This window comes from Melanotaenia boesemani, chromosome 11, assembly GCF_017639745.1.
Source record: "Melanotaenia boesemani isolate fMelBoe1 chromosome 11, fMelBoe1.pri, whole genome shotgun sequence".
NCBI lineage: Eukaryota > Metazoa > Chordata > Actinopteri > Atheriniformes > Melanotaeniidae > Melanotaenia > Melanotaenia boesemani.
The window spans coordinates 15,215,643-15,238,785 of record NC_055692.1 but is presented as its reverse complement, the minus strand read 5'-3'; the positions used below and the strand labels follow the sequence as shown (position 1 = coordinate 15,238,785).

The window sequence follows — 23,143 nt, the reverse complement described above, 5'->3', positions numbered from 1 at the left end:
GGGATGCAGACTGGAAGAAGGGAAGGGCAGGGCAAGTTTTAGCCCCTGGCAATGTATTCTGCACCCTGAATACAATTACAGCCATGTGCTCACAAGGGAATATATGCAGCAGCAAAACACATTCCTCAATAAGTGATGCCTTTGCTGTTCCAAAACCTTGTGTTTCACAAGTTCAGAGTAAAAGTAAAAGGATTTGAGGTGTAAAAGAATGTAATGTAATCTTCAGACCTCAAGTTATGATATACTTGTTCTAAGTTTAGTGACACACAAAGACAGGAACAGAGTAATGGCATTGAAATGACAGCTGGAAGACCCACAATAGAGAGCACCTTAAACAAACTGCGACAAACAATAAAAAGGAAAGACTGTACCCACGACAGGGAGGAAAAGTATTTCAGAAAGCAAACAGGCAAGTGGAGAACAATTGAACAAAGCGTACAACATGAATTAAAAAGAAATTTCCTGTCTATTTACCATATCCCCTCAGTGTTCTTCAGCGAGCTGGTAGAACGTGACCGTGGCTTAAGAATGATACTCATGGTTCGACTTTTTGTTCCTCATCCACAGCAACAGCATGTGTAAAATCCACTCACACATAAAGGCGTGCACACCCCCTTTGGGCCACCTGGAATCCAACGGCCAGCTTCCACTACAATCTGACAACAGTCCTCACTGGTATGAAGTGATCTGGTGGGAATGTCGCTCCTCCAGTCCAGTGGAGGTCTGTCGAGCTGCCTGAGACCAAACTCTCCGTCTATATGGTGTTTCACACCGCTGCCTTTCTTAGACTTTCAGTTGCTGGACAGTAGGTGGTTTGTTGCCCTGCTTTCTCCCTCACTCACTTGCACTTACCTTTCATGCCAGTGCAGCATGTGATTTTCCTCCCTGCTAATCCAGCCATGCACTCACTCTGTTACCGTCTTTCACACTGCTTCTCTCATTCAAGTCTCTGTGTATATCTATCTTTTTCCTAACTGGTAGAAATAAGATTTCCTCTTTCTTTCCCCCGATCTCTGTCTATCCTTTTTGTCTTTCTAGGATAGAGTCCCTGTCTTTGAGCAACAGAACTCTCCTCTGTCTGTTCCCTGAGCTGCTGCTTGAGCATGTCTGTGTGGGAGGGGTTGTTTTGGTAGTAGTAATTCCATAAAGGGCGGGACTTGTATTCTCAAGCAATCCTAACAATCGGCTCATGTGTCAGTCACAGTAACTTAAAACCAATGGCTAAGCATTCCAATGATGTGAATAGGTTGAGTAAAGATAGTGTTTGCAGAGTTTTACTGTGTAAATCTACAAAATCTACAAATATATATATATATATGTATATATATATATATACATATATATATAATAAGTTGGCAATCTGCATGGGCCTTTTGCTTACAGCTGGAAAGAAGTTATTTAACCCCAACTGATGCAATCAGTAACTTCTCATTTCTTAGACAGCCATGTCGAAAGACACATCCCATGGTTGTGGAAAGGATGTTAGTCTGTTGAAGAAGGGTCAAATTAGGGCTGGGCGATGTGGCCTAAAAATAAAATCTCAGATTTTTTATAACCAAATCCGATTACCGATTTTAATCGATTTTTTTCTTTTCTTTTACAAAACATAAATAAACTTATTAAAAACATTTATTTATTTATTTGTTTTTATAGATGAATGGCAGCAAAAATAAAGCACATAATGTCATAGCTTTTCCACCATATAAACAACTTCATATCTTACATAGAAATGTGCAACACAATGCATCTGTGATCTCTTTCCATCTGGATCCTTATCATACAGGATCCACTGCAGAAATAATTCCCCTGATGTAGGTTGTCTCTTAACTAGGGTTTGTGGGTTAAGTTGACTTCTCCATCTCATAGAGAGCAACATTTCTCACTGCAGTTATACGCACAGCTAAATCCCAGGTATGAGTGAAGGGTCACTTTCACTGAAAATCTGTCAGACAAACACTGTTCTGGTGTGCAGGGAAGGCTAAGTCTGCTGCTAACTAACTATGGAAAAAAATCCCGATTTTCATTAAAATAAATCGCCAGAAATGGAAAATTTCGATTTATCGATTTTATCGATTGATCGCCCAGCCCTAGGTCAAATCATTGGCATGCATCAGAGAATACGTCTAAGGACACTGCAAGAACTACTAACATTGGGTTAAGAACTGTCCAACACATTATTAAAAAGTGCAGAGGTAGTGGGGAACCATTGTCTTTGAGGAAGAAATGTGGTCAGGAAAAAGTAGTAGTAAGTAGTGTAAAGCACTTTGAGTGGTCAAACTGACTGGAAAATGCTATATAAGTACAAGTCCATTTACCATTCCATTTTCCCTGGAATTAAAAAAAATCAATGACAAAAATCATATATTGGTAATAGTATTGGTATCAGCCCAGAATTTACAAACTGGTGTATCTCTAATGGAAACAGCTTTGTTTTTTAATTGAGAGTAAAATATGTGTAAGTAAACAAATGATTCTTGACATTGAAAGAGCCGTAGAAGTAGTAAAGTGTAGCCAGCCATTTTAAAAATGTCTCAACTTGCCATTTTCCCAGGGTTAAGAGCATGGTTTGTACGGGTTTCTTATTTGTTTGTGTTTAGAAGTCATGTTTTAAATATGCTAGTTTCCAATACAGTGCACACAAACAGATGAGTGTGGGAGAAAACCCATTTTCAGTTGAGTTAAGCCACTGAAAGAGGGGGAAAATCTGGCTCAGTTTTTAGGCTGTTTGTGTCCTACATTTGAACTGCTGTGCACAGATCCTTAAAAACAGAACTATTTTTGTAGGCCAAGGAGCTAACATTAGCTCTCTACAAGGCAAACAGGTGTGCCAGCTGTCTGGATTGTCAATCAGTGTATTAGTAAAAACTTTCATGTCATCAAAAGTACAACTGACTATAGACGCAAGTGGCACGAGCGACATCAGTCAAATGATGCATGTTTTCTATGCAAAAAAGATAAGTGTTAAGAGACAGATAAACTCCGAAATAAGAAATGCAAACAGGGATGTGTTTTTATGTCACATAAGACAGAAGGAGGACCTGAAGAAACATGTTTTATGCAGAGATCATGTATACGTACATTCAGATGAGATGGCATACGCATTGCACAAGACACATTTTCTATGTTTATGAGTCATACATGCAGATAAGCAACACATTACTTATATGTTCACATTACATGCTGACTGCCCTGCTGAATAATTAAAAAGAAAGCTGAGAAATCATGAATAATGGCCTCTATTACTAAGTGTCTGTCAGTTTAAAATACCATTTAAAAACAAGAATACACTATAAAAAATTTCACTTCTGACACTGTTCACACTGATTAGCATCTCTAGTTCAGCATCTCTGATTTCACACTGGCAGCACTGACGACCGTCTGTGATGTCACAGCTAAAAAGGCGAACATGTTACACAGTGAAGGTGATACACAATAAGCTGAAAAGGTGCATAATAATGCTTCTAGTCCAGCATAGCAGAATGATGTAGTATACGGTATAGTAAAATAGGTTAAACTAATCCTATTACAACAGTCTGCACATACCAGGTGGTCAAGGTAAGAACAACAGTAGAAAGCACTTTTCCAAGAAAACTGGAAGAACTAGCCGCCTCTCCTTCCCACGAAAGCCCTTAAATCTCAAATGAAAACTGGACAGATCACATGATGACAAGAACAAAGTAAATATAGTCAAATTCCTATTACCTCACTACATTCAGCAAACATATTTAATGGTTCAATACATGGGCTTTGAAAGAAACGGATAAGGGGAAAAATATCAGCATCAGAATATCAGAACCAGGTTTACACTCCCCCTTAAGCTCCTTTCAGACCTGAAATCGCTTCTATTAAAGTACAGACAACTTAATCTGTTGGATGGCATCTGTATGAGCATCCTGGAGGTTTTCTGAATAAAACTGCAATCATAATACAGAGCCTGTAACATATCAATTTTTAAATATAAACTGAACTGAACTTACTGAAGTCACATGGAAAATGCTGAAAAACTGGCCACCACAATTCTCTACTGCAGTGCTGTTTGAGTTAAGTGTCCCAACAATTACCTCAAAATATTTTTATTGGTCTAAAGAGAATCCTGTTTTAGACGCTTTACACTAAAATATTTAATATAATTCAAAATTCTTCTTATATTTGCACCTTTTTCAAACTGTTTTTACAAGTATTGATAACATTTAAACTTTTAAACTTTTTATGGTTAATTCTAGTGTCTTTTAAAGTTTTTGTTTAGCTCTATAAAGCAGTTACACTCCTGATTTTTAAAGGGCTTTATATTTCATTTACATAAAATAAAGACGAGCTGAGTATGAGATTTTGAAGTAGCAGTGATTATATTTGACATATGTTCTTTTTTTTTTCAGGGAATCTGACTAATGTAATGGAATTGTAATATTTAATACCTACTCAATTATATTTCACACACCATCTGCTTGATAATATGTTTGTCTAAGAATGCGATGTTCTATGATGGCTCCTTGGTGTCTGGGCTCCGACCTTGGCATTCCATGGGAGCCTAGCTTGTGTACAATGTGTGTGCCACTCAGAGACAGAGGCCAGATAAGGCCTAACTTTATGTATATAAGGGGGTGGGGGGGAGGGGGTGCATGCCATCAGCCCGGTGGGACACTCCTTAGACTGGTGCATGCGTTCCCCTGATCGATGCCATTCTTATTCGAATTAAAGACTTGTTTTTTGAATATTCACCTCACTTCTTATTGGGTCTGTGTTAAGAAGAATTTCAACAACACAGATCCCATCGTCAAATAAATAAGAGCTCTGTCCAAAACTTTGTCTAAACTTTCACACACACAATCGCTAACACATAATAGGAATGTAAATTTAGGCTACAGCACTGCCATCTCCAGGAAGCTGAGATGTAAGACACATGAGGAACTTGATCCAGTTAAAGAGGTTTTACATTCACAGTGAGCATGAGTATTTCTCAAAAGCTGAATTTTAAATGCTGCAAAAAATGTATCTTCCTTCATTACTTTATAAAGCTTTCAGTTATTTACGTCATTTTAATAGCTTTTTAACTGACTACTAAGGCTGCATTAATGTTAATGATGAATGTCATTAGTTAAATTGAAATGTTAAATGGATGATGTTGCTGATGTCAGATACTTCTACAATATTTAATGAACAAGATTTAATGAGAAAGTAAAACACATTAGAAACCTCTTGTGTGCAGTTTTGTCATTTAGAGAGAAATCACTGACACCTAGTGTTAAAAGTTAGCTTTGCTATAAAACATGGGTTAAAGTGAACACATTATTTGTCAAGATTATTGATTCATTCCTTTTTTTTTTTTTTTTAAAGCTCATCCTCCATTGGCCAGGTTCAGTATCATTGCAATCAAACACATCCATTAAATGCTGATATAAATTGCACTTAACCAGGGAGCAGGGACTGGAGCACAGATGGCTGATCCACAGTATTGACAGGTCTCCATCCATATCTATATGTACAGTATGCAACTGCTACCAGCCATTTCTGCTGCATCTTAATACTGTAGAAGAACACATGCTTATGTGCACACAATATCAGACACACACACAAAAAAAACCACAGCTGGGAACATTGGATGGGAGCACTTATTGGGGATGTGGAATACATGTTAGTCAGAGAAATGCAGAAAGAAAATGGGCCTAACAAGGTCTTAAAATTTCCGTGAAAGCTTTAATGGACAGAGAGTGCTCTGATGATTAGCTCGCCCTTTGCTCGTTAGTGAACGCACCTGACCCCCTGCAGTCCTCCATGCTTTAGATGGCGAGTTGATGGAACTTGCTTATGTGTCATTTGCCTTGCTATTAGCCCTGTTTTGCGAAAGGACCAGAAAATAGCTTTTTCTCATAGAACATCAAGAGAGAAAAACATGCACATATACACAATTACACACACTTCAGGCCAACACTATAGGTTTAAAAGAGCAAACAGCAGAAGTATAGAGCAGAACGAAACCAACCACTAAGCAACAGTCGTTTAAACAGTGCTGTGAGCGCACCTCCAGTTCTGTGTTGTCCAGTCGGAACTGTTTATCAGCTTATGTTCTGATAAGACAGAACAAACACACTTTGTGTACTTTCATACAACTCCTAGAAAGAGATAAATCCAAGCACAAGCTCATTATGTAATTAAAGAATACACACAAAGCAAAAAGACTTCTTTTAAGTTTTCATTTTCTCTTCTACTTATTTATGTTGCATGTTCTTCTCACATGCAAGCAAGGGATAGATTAATAAGAATAAATCAATTGGTTAAAATCTAATAGCTGATACACCTTTCTAGAAATAGTTTCAGAGAACAGCCATACCCTCTCCTTCCACGGGGTTTGATGTCGATGGGCTTATGCGTAGCGTAGGGCGAGCCATTGGAGCAGGCGTGGCGGTAACGGGCTATCTTCTCCAGAGATAGATAATCTGAGTTGACTGGCAAACTCATTTTTGATGAGCAATACTACACATGCACTTGTGTCTAGTCAGATGCAGAGACAGAGGCAGAGCTGAGGGTGTGACAAAGCTGATACAGCTACATCAGAAGAAAAGAGGGAGCTGTATGAGGAGTAAAGAGGAGTACACAGGAGAGGGATCGGGATGGGTGTGACTTTAAAAGAGAAAAAAAGATGGAGAAATATGAGAGAGAGAGAGAGAGAGATGCAGCTGAGGGAGGAGCAAAGTGCAGAGGTAGAGCAAACTAATTTAGCTTTTCTCTCACACAACCAATAAAAGTCAGTATTGATAGCCATAAGATTCATATGCAGTGATATAGTTACACTGCACTATGCTACATATGTAGTTTCAGTCTCCTTTATGTTTTATGGTGGTTAGTTTGGTACAGAAAAAACAAAACTCTTTTTGATGGTGTGTATCTCTGAATATCACACACTGACCAGCAAAAGTCTATTCTTCCCACAAGAAGTTGCAATTCAGTTAGGAGGATTGTTATACCGCCTATAGTGAGTACAAAAAACCAAAAATCTAAAAACAGGTCACTAAGTCTCAATACAACAATTTTTTTTAATTGTGACATTTGGCATTTTGATAAACACAATATTTATATTTAAATATATAACCATTTTTAGGGTTTCATATTTAATTTCACATACTGATGAAGTTAAAACAGGACAACCGCCTCAGGTCTGATGAAGCTTTACTGTTTTTAAATTAAATTGCATTAAAAATGCTCCAAAGTTATTCTCATTTCTAACCATTAGGGGGCTGCAGAGCCCAAATTAAACACAGCATATCCAACAATGTGACCAAGTGTGTCTGCTCACACTGCTGAATGAGTTTATTCAATGCTAGAGCACATTTTTTAATTTAATTTTTTATGGCTTTGATCAAATACACAGCTATTATTAAAACTAATGTTTTATACTTATAAAAGCTAAATGTTATTTCTTTTTCATTTATTTCTCTGCTGGTGAACATTGGAGCGGTGTGTTATCTGCTGCCAGCAGGGGGCAGTGTAATCTGCAGGGAAAAATGCAGGTGTTGGTAGGTAGGTAAAAGCACGACAGAGGCACACACAGAGCAGCAAATCTCTTTGGAGTTATGGCTTCTGCTCAGCTCTGACAGAAGCAGCCAGCATGTGACAACATCTCCTGGGTGGACCAGGAGGCAGTCATACATGCAATGACAGACAACGGCAAACTCCTTCATTCGTACTGAACATCTGAACATATCAGCATACCACGCACATACAAATATATAAGAGCTGTCAGAGTATAATGCAGGTACACACAACATGTAGCATACACACCCATCACTAAACTAACACCTCTGTTTGTCATACACAAACACAGTGCTAGCAGCACAAGCCCATTGCATAGCTGCCGAGTCGGCCACACTTGTCAGTAGCAGCAACATGCTGTGACAGATCACCAGGTGGCTGTCGTCACTCATGTCCCTGAGGCTTTAAGCTGTAAGACTTGATCTGCTGACGTCTTCATGCAAACTGCACCGTTTCAATATTAGTTTGTTTTCTGTGTTTTAATAAAATACCATAAATTATATTTTAAAAGGACAAAAGCACGTTGATTACTACTGTTCCTAAACCTGGGAAAGAAATCTTTTTTTCTAAATGATTTGATAATTTGCTTAGATTTAATTCCAACAACACATCCCTTGATGGGATTTTTAAGAAAGAATTATGCCAACTGACAGCCGGTCAGTAATATTACAGGGCATGAAACAAGCATCTACAAGAGCCTGAATCTTTTACAAGATGGACAGAGGTTCAGAAACCCTGAAAGGCTGTAGGGGCAAAAATCAGTGCATGGGCTCTGAAACATGTGTGAAACCATGTTTGTTGTTCCAACAACAAATGTAAGTTAAAACTCTACCATGCAAAGACAAGAAAAGAAAAACATGTGAACATGATTCAGAAACCAACAGCGTTCTTTTGCCTGAGGACATTAATGTATTGTTTTGTAGTAAAAGGGGGAAAATATTAAATTCTTTTTTGGTAACCATGGACATTGTACAGGTTGTACAGATTGACCATCCAAGAAAGCACTAGGGTGCACTAAAGGACAAAAGTAACTTGCACATATCTGAAGCTATCATCAATGCTGATGGACAACACCACCCTTCCATAATGTGTGACTATACTGCACATATATGAAATTTCACTGTTTCATCTTGCTTTTTGTTTACCAACTTTAATCAAGGTTTGAAATATATGCTGTGATTGTACTCTGTCTTAAATGGCATGTTCCACAAAATCTCAACATTTGTGAAAATAAGGTTTTACCACAGTAGACAAAAGTAGCTATCGTATCTTGCATTGTGTGCATCATTTATTTTCCAACACACCTAATAAAATGGATTGTGGTTAATAAATAAACACTTTAGGGTTCTGTAGTGGGACTGCTGAAAAGCTCTGTCCAAAGACAAGTACGGAAACTGACAAGGAGAAAGAGGATTTGCTTTGTACACATCTTTCATTTTCTTACAGCTGACTTGTGCATCATGAAAGCCCCTCTATGTGAAATGTTAAATTCTATCAGAAAGAAAAGGGCAATGGTGCGGTACTGCATGATGACAAATAGGTCCCAAGCTATTGTTGCAGTGCAGGACCCTGGCAACTGCACCTATACTGCCTCTGAAAAAGAAAACAAAAACGCTGAATATGATTACAATGATTGCATAATTGTTTTCAAGTATGTAAATCAGCAAAGGTAATGTGATTAAGAGGCAACAATGGAAAGGTAATTGAGATTCATACAGCACTGCATTTGCTTTAATGGGTACAGCTCTCAGACAGTCATGCTGCCTTGACAAGAGCTGCTGTTATGTGTAGGAGCAATTCCTTTGCCTCTAGCCTGCCTTCACAGTCCCTTGCTACCATTATGTTTATAATGTGGTTACTATGGTGACCTAGCAGAATTCAAAAGGGACAGGTACATCCTCACAACCAATCAGCCCTCAGTTGCTAAGGACATGACGGCAGATTGTGTTATGAGAGATTGAGAATGACAGGGTCAAGGATAGAAAGAATCAGTGAAGTTATACAATTAGCACTGATTCTGAAGGTGACAAATTTTTATGCCTGATCAAAATTAACAGCCCAAATACTTGCAGGTTAAAATGTGACTGTACCTCATACCAAGAAATTAGTTATTAACAGCAGCCACTTAATACCTCACAGCAGCCATGCATGACTTACCTGAGCTCTATTTATACATCAAGCTGACTCACAGGCTAGAGAGAGGATTTAAGCTGTTTGTCTCACACACTCACCAGAGCACAAAGGAGAATAGAAAGCATCCCCACTCTAAAATGAAAAGTGTAGAGAAGTGTGACCACTGAATAAAACACACACAAAATCTCTTACTTAAGCTGTGCATGTGTGTTCTCCCAGTGCATGTGTATTTTACTGCACACACTGACAACCGAGCATGTAAGGGAAGAGAGACAGTGTGTCGTGATGTGTTAGAGCTGAAGTGATGCTGGACCGTATGAATGTGAGAACCATGTACTGAGACCAGCATGAAGAAATGTGTGTCAAGAGTCGAACACACTCATCAGCAGACATCACAATCACATCCACGCCCAAAAGATGGAAAACAAGCCCGGCCGGTATTTCTTTTTCAACCATCAGTTGATTAGTTTATAGAATATGAAAAGAACAAAAACAGCCAAAAATAAAAATCACTGCTTTCTGAAGGTGTCTCAGGACAGCTTGTACTCGACAACCAATCTTCCTGAACACAAAAGCAGATTTCATGCAGGCTTGAGGATTTGTGTCCCTGGGTTCAAAAATATGACTGAGACCATGAAAAGAAATACGGCTCAGCTTGCTGGCTTGTAGCTGTTGTTAATGTGTAAGCAGGGCTTTTGATATCCCACTGTCACTAACATTCAACTCTGGTACACCTACAAAGTCACAGGGACCACTGGCTCAAACACAAACAAAAGCAGCTGTTTACAATCCAGACTGCTGCCATTTGGTGCTTTTATAATCTGGAAAAAATACTTTAACCCTTTCAGACTGGATTTCATTTTTGTGTTCTTCTCCCGTCAGAGCAGTGTTAGTGCTTTTATGCTGCATGATGAAAAGTAATTCTTCTATTCATGGTTTAAGCTATTAAACTATGTTTATTTCTTTTGGCATTAGATGCTTACAAGTTTCAAACAACCCTTAGATTTCAGATTTTCTTTTTAAAGAGGACCTTAGGTCTTATTGAGTAAAGTCATTTGTGCTTGTATGAGCCAAATGTGATCATAGTATTAGCCACTAATCTAAGAAGTGGTTTTTCAAATTAAGTTTTTTGTGCTATGTTTGGCCCAGAAAAGAAGAACAAAGCTCACACATGCTTTCAGTTTGGCTTTTATGATCCTTTAACCTGCTACCAATTTAACACCACAAAGTAAACCCTCAGTTATGGACATCACAGACATTGTTTGGATGGAGAACTGAGACCTTTTGTTCCTTTAACTGACATATTAATTAGGAAATGAATAAATGGATGAAAGCAGGATGCAGACACCAATAATTTGAACAATTTACTCAGCAGGCTTTTACATATCACACATAAGCACACAGCTCTAGCTCAAGTACACCTCAAGCACATGGTGAAGTTAAGAGGTTTAACTTGGCAGCGGTCCCAGTGATGTCAGAGTAATCCTTCATTAAAACCCTGATGACATCACTGTACTGTTGCATTTTGCCACATATTTATGTGTGCATGGGATCCCCTGCCACTGTGCGCCAAGAATGCCCTCAACAAGTAATCCATATTAAACTGGGCCTCAAAACAAACTCAGGGAACACCACTTTCATAGCAGCTTTCTTAATAATACTATGGCTTCATATGCAGTGTGTTAAGAACATCTCCCTGTTTATGCAATTCATGCCAACGACTTTAAACTTTGCACAGAGAGCTAAAAAGACAGGGTTCATAGGACCTTGTAAAGGGTTAATTAACTGCAGGCCACAACAAAAGCTAAAAAAAAAAACAACACTTAAAACAAAAGCTTGACTTGTAAATAACCTCTGGGTTGTGGATTTTTTTCCTGTAAGGATACACTTACTTAATCACAAACCTATAACTGAAAAATACAACTAATTAAAAGACAACAACTGCACATGCAGCTTTGAACAGCTAAATATATAAAGTTGTCTCATATTTCCACATTTTAGTTGTAACAAACATGGCAAATTGGACAGTTCACGATCTTGCTCTTAGGTGATCCACTAACATGCAAACAAATAAACAGTGCAATAGTGATGTGCAGAAGAACATTTTATAGGCAACTTGTTCAAGATGATAAGAAGATCTGCTTAAATTATGATCATATGGGGCAACTGAAAGTTGAATTATCTGGTGTGAAAACAAGGACATCAGGGTCTGGTATCTGGTATGACAGTAAAAGAAAATCTCCTATTGCATATTTCCTGGAAGTGTGGCTCCGCGCCCTCTCGCTTTTATAATTGTCCTGACTCAAATACACAAGGGCTGTTAATATTTTCTTACTTCAGCGCAACATATCAGTTCCCATAATCTCAACCCAATAACAGCACAATTTAGGAGGAAATGAAACAGGATATCTGCGTATGGAAAAGACAGACTAAAAATGGGAAACAAAAGGGGTTAAATCCTGGCTACAATTGCCAAAAATACTTTGTGTTGTCACAAATGCATTTTTTATTCATGTGTTGCTGTGACTGTCTTCTTCTGCACCCTCCAATGCGAGAGTCTGTCTTACCAGATAGATGGGAAGGGTTACGGTTAGGGTTGTGCAAGTGGGAGTTTCCAGTAAGGAAGCTATGAACACATGCATTCATAATATGACAGTGCTCACAAAGGAAGGTAAAATATGCAGACTAAACACTAGTTATAAAAAAAGAATGGATATGTAGAGTTTTTGAGGGGAAGTCTGACACAATGTACCAATAAAACTAAACAGAGAATACAGGAAACAATAATGAGAAATTTCAAACTGACCAGGGATTTTGGCCAGCTTCACAATCTAGCATTGTTTTGACCAGAACTAACTCAAAAGTCATTTACTTTTCTCTACCTTTGCAGGTTTCCTTTTAAGCATTAGCTGGTATTACAATATGACATAAGACTTAAATATTTCCAAATCCAATGAGGTATGTGTGCACACATGTCTATGTGAAGGGACTCCCTCACTCAGGCTAAGTCTTTCTAATCTTTTTCTCCACCTCTTTATACATGCTGTCGTCACCCTGGAAATCCTAATCACCACCATCGTCAAAAGCAATTCCCTCATGAGGTGAACAACGTCAGCACCCTGTTTTTCTGCTAATAAGAGGTAATTCCCATTACAATTGTTATGCACTGTCTGTGAAGCAAACCACAAGAGAGGTGGTGGAAAAAAACAAAAAAACAAAAAACAGCAGAGCAAATATGACATCTGCTCAACATGAGTGAGAATCTCTTGAATTAGTCAACACATGATTGGAATTTTAACTTTTATAGGGGTTACCAGGTGAAGTTGAGGCTTCCAACAACAGCAGCAGCCAAGAAATCAAAGCCAGATGAAGCCCCCCCAACACCACCACCTTCAAACAGAGTGACGCAAAACCCTTCCAGACTAAGTTTATCTTAATGAAAACCCCAGGACTAAGCTTCCACACTGTTTTCCTTGAAAACTTATCCTCCACATCTTTTTGTTTCATTTCAACTGTTTGTTTTTCAGCTGTGGTGGGAGTATCAACCTAGCTGCTCTCAGAGAGCTGCTTTGTTCTTGCAGGAAAGCACTTGGGCATGATAACATCTGCTGGCAAAAATCGGGTGTTGTTTGGGTCACATAGTGACGTACGAAGCTGCACTGTAAAGATATTTCATTACTTCTTTTTATTTTGCCATCAACCCATGTTGAATGTCAAGAAAATATGATCCCAGTTTGTATCAACAATTTGATACTTTACATAGCTGACAGAGAAGGTTTTGTATATGGATTTATCAGCCCAAGCCTAAATCAACAGCCTAATGTTGTGTCTAAATCACGGACACTCAACATACAAAATATAAAGCAGAGGAATTAAACTAAATCCTAACATTACTCAGAGCAGCCAGCTGGACACAAAATATATGTTAGTTACTTACTTTAACTTCACATTCAACAAAAACATGACTGTGTGCGACTGCACAGCAGCCTAAGCTCCTTTAGCCACAACAACATATTTGCTTTTTATTTATAAGAAACTCACAAAAGCACCTGCAGCTATCTCCTAGATTCCAGTGTGTGTAGATACCATGTTGCGTTCTTATTAATTTGTCCATCTTCTTGTCTCTCTCTCACAGATGAGCACAAGATTGAATACCCTACACAGCAGCTGCCTGTGGACAGCAGCAAAAGATGGCAGCGGCTGAAATGATTAAAACTGAAATGAAATGGATATTTAAAATGGATATGATGTCAAAGCTGCCTCAAGGTCTTTGCAAGGAACTGAAGTCCCTGTATTAATTTCACATGCACTCTAAGATAGTTATGTTTCTATCATGTCACATAGCCACGCCCACTAACGCCAGTGGCATTGCTATAAAGAGTGTATTGTATTTCTCTCTGTCCCGCTGATGTGTTTTTTTATTACTCGTAATTTTTAAAGACATATTGAAGAAACTGATCATTGCATGTTTAAACATGATTCTGACAGAATTCACAGCTGCAACAGCCAAGATATTTTCATGTTGTTTCATTACAAACCAAAATGATCATGCAAAAGCCCAAGTGAGACATGATTATTGAATAATTTCTCAGTGTGAGAGTAGTCCAAAATTAACCAGATAAATGCACAAATAAACACAAAGGTTGAGTCATTTTATTTGTCTGAGTGAGAGAAAAAAAAAAATCTCATATGTTCAATTATTTCTACAAGACACAGCTAATACTGCTATGTGTCGGCCTATTGTTGCCTGCCAAAGTGCAGTTTTGGCCCTGCAACGCTGCAGTGAATAATGCCTGGACAGCATCCAGACATTCCTCTTTTCTGCATCTCATCTGATATGTTTTGTGTAATCCATGAGGTTTTGCTGTAAGTAAGTACAAAAGGAGAAGGAGATCAACTGTAAATAAGTGGCAGAATCACACCATGTGAAATCCAAGAGCAGCAATGCGTGACAGACAAATTGCATGAAGCAAGTGGAAGGCTGGGCGGTAGAGGAACAAGAAAAAGCAAGATTAACAGGAACAGTAGGTGCATATTGACATAATATTACTGTTTGACCTTCTTTCTATTAGAAACAGAGTGCACTGCCTGTTCAAGAGTTGGGGTAACAACAGCTTTTGTTTGATATCAAGATATGAAACAAAAGCTGTTGTTACCCCAACTTCAGCATCAGGCATTAACTAGGAACTTAAAACTTACCAATTCATAAAACCTTTTTATGAAGGTGGATCTGTTTTTCTACTGGTTATACTGCTTTAGAATATTAAATTAACCTGTTTATGTTAAACATAGTAAACAACACTGTATGTCTAATTAAACAAACAAATATGCAGCTAAGCAAATTTTTTATGTTTAGATATAAACATTAAAAATTATAATTCATTCATGTTTTCAGCTTCATGCTTCAGGATGTGAATTGTGATGTGTACTGTAATGTCAATTAAACATAACTGGCAGCATAAAGGAGAATCAAACAGATTTCTGATAAAATATCTCAGATACTGTCCAAAACTGCTCAAATAAACTACAACTGAAAGTTGCACTATCACATATTTCCCATAACAACATAATCTATTTGTTTTTCAGGTGTTTTTTTTTTTAATTTTCACTGCAGAGAACAGAAATAATCAGTGCACTGTGTACAAGTCCAGAGTGGATATCAATCATTCCATTCATTGTTTCATCATGCACACTCGAAGCAGCCAGGTTTCTGTGAGAAGGCGAAGTGCAAGAAAAAGTGTTAAAAGGAAAGAAGTGTTAGACTGTGTGGCTTTTTCAGGGGGGAGTGAAAAGCACTCATGAAAAGACAGAGTACGCCAGCATCACCCTGCGCAGCAGGATGACTAAGATTGATGCTGGAAGTGAGCAGCAGATCTGTATTTTTGTGCACACGCGTGCTCACACAGTAAGTGCTGGAGGTTCTCTGGGATGACGGTGACTGATGACAGTGTGTCCTTAAGCTTGACAGCAAGTCTCTGCTGTCTCCAAAAAGTGCATTTTAAAATCTCTGCCTTGGTCCCAACAAAGTGACTCAGAGTGATAGAAAGCAATCTAAAGTTCGGCTGAGATGGAACCTGCAACATTAGAATCAATGACAATGTGCAGTGAGAGAAAGCCTAAAAAAATGAGATAACAATTCCATGTGTCTTGTTATCTTATGGACAAAATGCATCTGAGGAAGCCATCTATGAGACCACTGAGTGCTAGAGAGGGAGGAGGGGATTGGAAAATGAAACTTAATATGCTGGAATACCTTGTATGAAATCCACATTTATAACTGTCATTTTAAACCATTTCTTATCCACTGACACCACACATGCTCCAACATTTAGTAGATGACAAGGAGAGAGAAGAGCCAAACAGCAAAGCATTTGCAATCTATTTTCTAAATATAGACTTGTCTATTCCCTCTCCTCGTCTCTGAGGCACTGGATTCACTTAATTGGATTACTACACACACTTTTCATCTCCTTTCTGGTTAGTGTTTAATGAAGTTTATACAATCATACATCTCAGTTTATTCATTACGTGACTGGAGGCAAGACACAACATAAAAAATGTAGGTTAGACAGTTACAACATAGCAGAGAGTGTATATATTACCATCTTGCATACAGACTGGAAGCATTTTGGTCAAGTCAGATGTTTTATTAACATTATTAACCATCACCATGTCAATTTCATGCTAATGATACACAGTTGTATGCTTCCACGTTGACAAATGACCCTACTGAGGACCAGGCTCAGACTGCCTCTCTCACTAACATTATTGAAAAAAAGCATAAATGAGAATAAAAACATTTAATATGACCCAAAGCAGCATGTGAAAAACAGAACTCTGGGCTTGGAGGTTTTATCACCAAGCTTTTGAATAAAGACTGTATGCAAGTGTTTAGGGCATGTTGGAAATAATTTCATAGCGACGCATTACCGCTGCCAAACGGTGTCTGAAACTGACGTCTGCTCGCAGGAGTGAACTTGAACTCAGCACTGCCCACTCGTAGAAGAATTGACTCAACAACCATATCAATGCAAAAGCTGCCTTGAAGTATGAGGATGGCGACGTATGACATTTGAAACGGACGTCACTATTTACGTACGAAAGGGAGCATAAATTTGGCCTCTAGTGTTAGATGCTAATGTGAACGGTAATATGTTGCAAACTACTTTACAGGTAAATGTAATCCACACTGGTGAATGAAAACACCTGATTTTGACATTATCTTGCTGATAATGCTGATTTTGGACGGAGGCGAAGCAGAAGACCAATTGTGTGTATATGCTAAGATCTTGCTGAGCTTCAGGATGTCGTGCGAGAGTTGGGTTTCGTCCCCGGAAAAGAGGACGTATTAAAAAAAATTAATCGCTAAGTTTCATGACTCAAAATTGGATTAATTAAATTTGAATTGATTCAAATTGATTAATCGATATTGTAAACCCAGCCCTATAACTGTGTTGCTCATCTTCTTACCACCAGTGCTTTTTATTGCTTATATAAAAACATGCTTTACTGTACTGTTTTGTTCCTTATCCATGCTTTAATTCATTTAATTAGATTTAATTCTGTCTAAAACATTTTGGGCTGCTTTGTATAAAAGGTGCTAAATAAATAATGATGAGTTACAATGCGTGAGTGTAAAAATAACTACAATAGACTAAGGCTGCGAGGCCTGCTGAGGGACGGCAAGAGCGTAATGTTTCTCAGTGGCAACACCGCTGTGGCCATCTGAACAATCCAAAGTGTCCTATTTTTAGCCTTCAGATTGTTCAACTTGTTTATTTACGTATATGTGGTAAAGTGTATTTAAGAATGCATATTGATTTTTTTTTTGTGTGTGTTTGTGTGTGTGTGTGTCTTTATGGCCTTATTCTTTCAGTGCTACACAGGCTCGGTACAAGGAAAAGAGGATGAGTCCATTATCAAGGTGTAATGAATAATACAGGTCCTCCTGAAAGCTTCTATTTACTCACACATGCACGCAAACTCTGTCACATCGTACACAGATTTACTGAAAAAAAAAGGGGGGAAAATCCTAACTGAGGTTTAAATGGAGTCTGAAAGGCTCATTTCCCATTTTCAGAGACTAATGCTTGAATCTGACAACTATGACAGAGCGGAATTGTTGTTTCGATATTATAACTAGATCTGCAGCATCCATCCAATTCAGCAGAACACATTCCAGCACACAGTGAATCACTGCTCAGCTAGAATTTTCTACTAAATGTAATCAAGAAATTAGAGCAACAAAGAAAGACGATATAGATAAAAATGCCTGTTAAAAATAATCAAATTCCTACCAAATTTGTGAATACTTTCATTGATTCTACTACTTGACTTACAGGCCAGCCCTTTTTCTGTTTATACACAAGTAGTCTGATGAGCTTGGTGGACATGCTCATAATGTCCATGTGTTCCATGATATCTATGTAGAGTTCATCAGATTCTTCTGTCTTCCATTCACTTCTCCTTAGCTTTCTCTCTCTCTGCTGGAAACGTCAATAAATTATACAACATAAAACATTGAAGCCAATAATATGCTCAGTCTAGTTAGGTGATGTTGAAATGACTTAAATCTACCAAATGACACAGACACATGCATTATCTGCAACATGAGCAGATGCACCAATTAAATCAGCAAGTACAATCTGTGCCACATACTACAGCCTGTGTCCAATCTAGAGATCATCTTTGTACATCCTTCTGTGTTCACGTGCATCACACACTATTGAAAAGAGAAAACTAACAGGAAATGACCAAACACAGGGCACATGTCAGTGCTTAGCATAACTGAAACACAGCGCAGACAATACCCAGAGGCCCAGAGCTGTTTAAGAGTGAAAGAAAAACAGAAAATGTTGGCAAGAATGTTGTAAAGTTTAGCAAATGAAGCATGTGTCTGCATGAGAAGTATCATCTGACAAGAAAGGGCAAAACTAACAAAAAATAGCTGACAGCTTTGTTACACAGCAACTGCATCCAAATTATTTAAAACAAAGTCACGTGATGAAATATCTTTTGCCTGATTGGCATGGCAAAATCAGTCCACTGGAAAAAAAACACATTGTTGGGAATAGAAACCGTCTCCCAACAGCCCCTCTGATGACATCACTGACTGTACTGTGTCCCTCCCAATTTACACCAGCAGGGAGACAACTATTCCCATTATACACTTAACCTAGCTATGACAATTCAAAACAAGGCAGGAGAAAAAGACAACAACACAGCACTTTTAGCAAAACATTTTCCATCCTTTTAACAGCAGTCTCAGTATTACAACACCTCTGTGTGCTCGGCTTGCTATTTTTGACCTGCCCTCAAGTTTATGGATCAACTGAAGCATTTAGTGTGGGAGAAAATGACAGGAAATGTCTGGCCCATTTAACAATAAATATCCCTGAATACATCTGAGAAAAGCTCAAGGGACAAAAATAAAAAAATAAAATAAATAAATTAAACTGGGTTGGGCCAACAATAAGGGAACTATGACCATATCATTAAAACAACAAACATGATAATAAATCTAAATGTTTGACATTGACAGTTTTCTTATTTAAAATGTACTCATGCACATATTTAAGCAGCAGTGACATGGAAAGTATAAACCAGTCTAAAAAATAATTATAAAAACACCGCTTCTACCACCATTAGTGATACTCACCATATCCAGGAGTGCCTTCTGAAGGGAAGATGGCTGAGGTGCATCATGGACCTATCGCTGGGAACACCTGGGCATTGTCCAGGCTTCATAGCAAAACTTTGTCAAGACTGACTCTGTTCCTGTTAACCTCTGGCCCCTCAAGCACCCCCCCACCCCCATTTATTGAACTATCTGTCTGCAGACACTGCCCCACAGTATCTGCAGGCCCCAGTATAAAAGATAGTGGTCCATAGTACTGTGAAAGTCCCCTGGTGTGATGCATACATTCAGAGCAGTCCTCCAGTGAAGAACCTCCAACTTCACTTATTTGGCCCTAAAACATCATTCAAAAAAGCTTCCGCTTACTCCTAACAAAATAGTCTCAAAAGTCACATAATATATCGCCATAAAATCCATTGAGTTCCAGAAGGAAAATAAAAAAAATTCCAATAAAAATCGCGAGTACAAAAAAACAATAAGAAGTAGAAGGAAGTATAAGAAGACTTAAGCCTAGTGTGAAGTCAGTTTCTAAGTGAGTGTCAGCAGTCGGAGCGCGCAGGCGGCCACCCAGCAGGACCAGCTAAGCTCTCTGGCCGCTGCTCTTTTTTCCGTGGGATTCTTCCGGCGAAGGTTTGGAAATTACTGTCCCACATCCACATGGTGAACCGGTTCATGGAGTCATTCCTCTGGTAAACATTCCTTTTCCTGACAGTCAACGACGCCGGTTGGAGAGGCAGCGGTAGTCACACCAGCATGACGGAGCATGTTACACACACAGTCACTCACACAGTCACAGGTCCGCTTTCATCCTCTCAGCTCTGCCCTCTTTGTCTCTTATTTTGTGTCTCCCTCTCTGTTCTGCCCTTTCACAATCTCGCGGGGAGGGAAGTGAAGAAGAAGGGAGGGAGGAAAAAAACAAAACAAAAAAAAAAAAAAACAGTGAAGCGTCTCTTCAGTTTCTCCCCTGCTCTGTCTCGCTGCTGATCTTCTTTCTCCCCCTCCCTCGTTCCAATCAGTGGGATGTCCTGGCTCTGTAATAGGTGTGCCTGCTGTACTCAGTCAGCTAAACCTATTGATCCTCTTAAGACTTCATTCAGACAAACAGGTCTGCACAAGTATCATTTGTATACACAAAAGAGTGCATAGAACTCCTCAGTGTATGCTGTAATAAGTAATGGTAATGTGTTGACGGAATTCTCTTCCCTCAGATCTTTTACTCTACTTGTTTTTCCTTTATTAATGTGCATTTGTCTGTATCATAACCCTCTGTCATGACAACAAGTGCTGCTGTTGCTCTGTCAGTTTATTTTTGTTTCCCTAAGCACAACCTGCCTGTAATGTCTGCATGCCTGCCAGTGAACCATAAAATTTCAAATGCCTCATTTTTCCCCTGCACACATACGTGTATGTAAAACTTCTAGTCGGTAAGTGCGACTATAAAAGCAGGCAGGGACCCTATCAAGGCATGTTTGCTTCAAGGAACATGTTATACAGGATGTCATTTACCTTACTGCAGTGTGATGTAAGGATAAGTTAATGTATTTAAAATCTACCTTTTAAAAAGTCACAGCAAAACTAGAAACTATTAAAGTCAGTGATATTCAAAGCATGTCTGAATATGTTTGGACTCTGCTTGCTTGTGTATGAGTGACTTTAGAAGCACATATCAGCTTGAGAATTTGTCTGTGTGTGATTGGTGCTGGCATGGACTTCATGAGAAGTTGGGGTTGGCATACTAAGATGGTATGTGTGTGTTTGTGTGTGTGCGCGTGCGTGTGCTTCGCATTTAAAAGCCAAAGCTCCAGTTGCTGCGGTCTGAAAAACAGGATCCAGCACTGCTTCTTGCACACATCCTGCCCAACACACATGTCAGCAGCTTCTCAGCTCTTGCCAAAAGTCAAACCACCTCAGAGCCTCTGGGAGATTGCACCTTTAGCTACACCCACCATGGTGGAGGAGCTCTCGATATTGAGGAAGCTACTTGTGGGAAAATGATGAAGACAGATATGTGTATTTTCAGACTGTTGAGGGGCAGGGTTAACAGCCTAGGCTGTAACTGGGAGAAAAACAAATGCAAGTTTCTCTTTAAATATGAAACAAGTAAGCAACTAAACAGCAAAGCACGGTTATTAAATATGAGACAAATGAAAAGAATTTACTCTCCATCTGTCTCTGATTGTATTGTCTCAGACACTCTGTGTACAAAGAGAAACGGGGGCCAGATCTCTATTTATAGCGAATACACTGAATGTTTCACTGCAAATGTGTATGCATGTGTGCTATTGCATAATCTAAGTCCCTGCTTTAAGGGTTGTTGGCCCTTGGTCTACTCAACACTGGTGAGCTGTCACGACTCATCCTGAAAGAGACTATTGGAGAGAGGAAAAAATAAAATGAGTGTAAATGCAGAAAGACATATAAGTAAAGCAAACAAAGGGAGAGATAGTAAGAAAATTGAGACAAGGTGCAGTAGCGGGTCGAACTGGATGTTCATGTCAGCATCTTTAGAAAAAGAAGGTATCTACCTTACTAGAAGACCAGGATAAGAAATAGGGTTGAAACTGTATGAGTGACAAAAAAAAGCAAAAAAGATATGTGAACTAAACATAACCATGACGTAGGACACAGAATCCTTGGAATAACAGTATGTGCCCAACACAGCAAATACAATAACACAGAGAAATACTGGAACAGTATTAATGTATCATCATCGGTGACCCCTTCTTGTGAGCAGAACAATGCATTTTCCATCTACAAAAAATATCACATCATATTTGAATCAGGAGGCCTTTTCCATTACATTAGTGGTCTGTCTTTGTAAACTGGCATTGGGAGGAGGGGACCGGATTACATGGCGGAACAAGTACATATCGATTTCATGTGTCCTGACATTTAGCAGAGTACTTTTCTTCATTTTTCTAAAGATCGATTGTCCTGAGAACACAGGCTGAACAGCCTCTACAGTTACATCATAAAAGTGGCTCAGCATTGCCCTGCAGCAGCATGACTGCTTCAGCTCCTGATGTTTGCAAAACAACAGACATGCAACTCTTGAGATTTTAGAGCCTGCTGAGAAATGTGGGCTAAGCTTTGTGACATGAAAATCAATATGTGTACTATTTTGTGTATTAGCACATAATCACATGATGGAACTGCTGCTAGTGGGGAATTAAATCTATCACAGCAAATGCATTTGGTGGTGTAGCTACTCAATCATCACATTAACATAAAAACCCAACATATTTTACATTCAAATAGGAAAACAAATCTCTCCAGAGACTGAGAGAAAGCTGAGCCATGTGCACATTGTTCCCTTGAGGTAGGCCAACTGTCTATCACTCTGTGTGTCACTGTGGCCTTGGGCTGGTCCTCCTCCTTGCCATTCACAGATGGTTATGCAGTGGCATTTCAGCAAAGGTTAACTCATTCCCCCTTCAAATCAGATATTTGTAATTAGATTCCCACATCTAATGGAGACATGGAGGCTTCAAGGGCCATTCTGAAGAATGTGAAGAATGTTTAAGTGTGGAAAAAACCTACTCACTTGTGGAGTGGAGAGGTTTTTCTGACTCTTTGATTTTAATGGGGGGCAAAAATACAGAAGGGAGGGACTTATTTGTTACAGATTATATGCTACATTACAATGAAGCAGCAGCTGTTAGCTGTGAGGGTACAAAACATAAGCCACACACTTTTAGAGATTTAAGACTATGGTCCTCACTACCTATGAAAAAGGCATGCATCTTACTGATCAGTTATGTCACAATACTATGATGAAGAAAATATGCAGCACATTTTACAGAATAGTATAGCACACAAGTAAAGAAAAATATTATTTTCTAAAAT

At 38.8% G+C, this 23,143-nt stretch overlaps 1 protein-coding gene across 6 annotated transcripts in view; it reads right to left on the bottom strand.

Moving 5' to 3' along the window:
• Positions 1 to 23,143, bottom strand: part of pde4d (phosphodiesterase 4D, cAMP-specific) — a 199,968-nt gene that overhangs the window by 28,944 nt on the left and 147,881 nt on the right. Inside the window, exon 1 of one of the 6 annotated variants that reach the window (XM_041998558.1) lies at positions 19,319 to 19,440. The exons of 4 other annotated variants lie outside the window; for them this stretch is intronic. In XM_041998558.1, the coding sequence (XP_041854492.1) occupies positions 19,319 to 19,407 (89 nt within the window). In that variant the 5' untranslated portion in view covers positions 19,408 to 19,440. Of the gene's footprint in view, positions 1 to 474; positions 1,059 to 19,318; positions 19,441 to 23,143 lie in introns of those variants that run through there. One more of the 6 variants, XM_041998560.1, reaches the window with a different exon arrangement.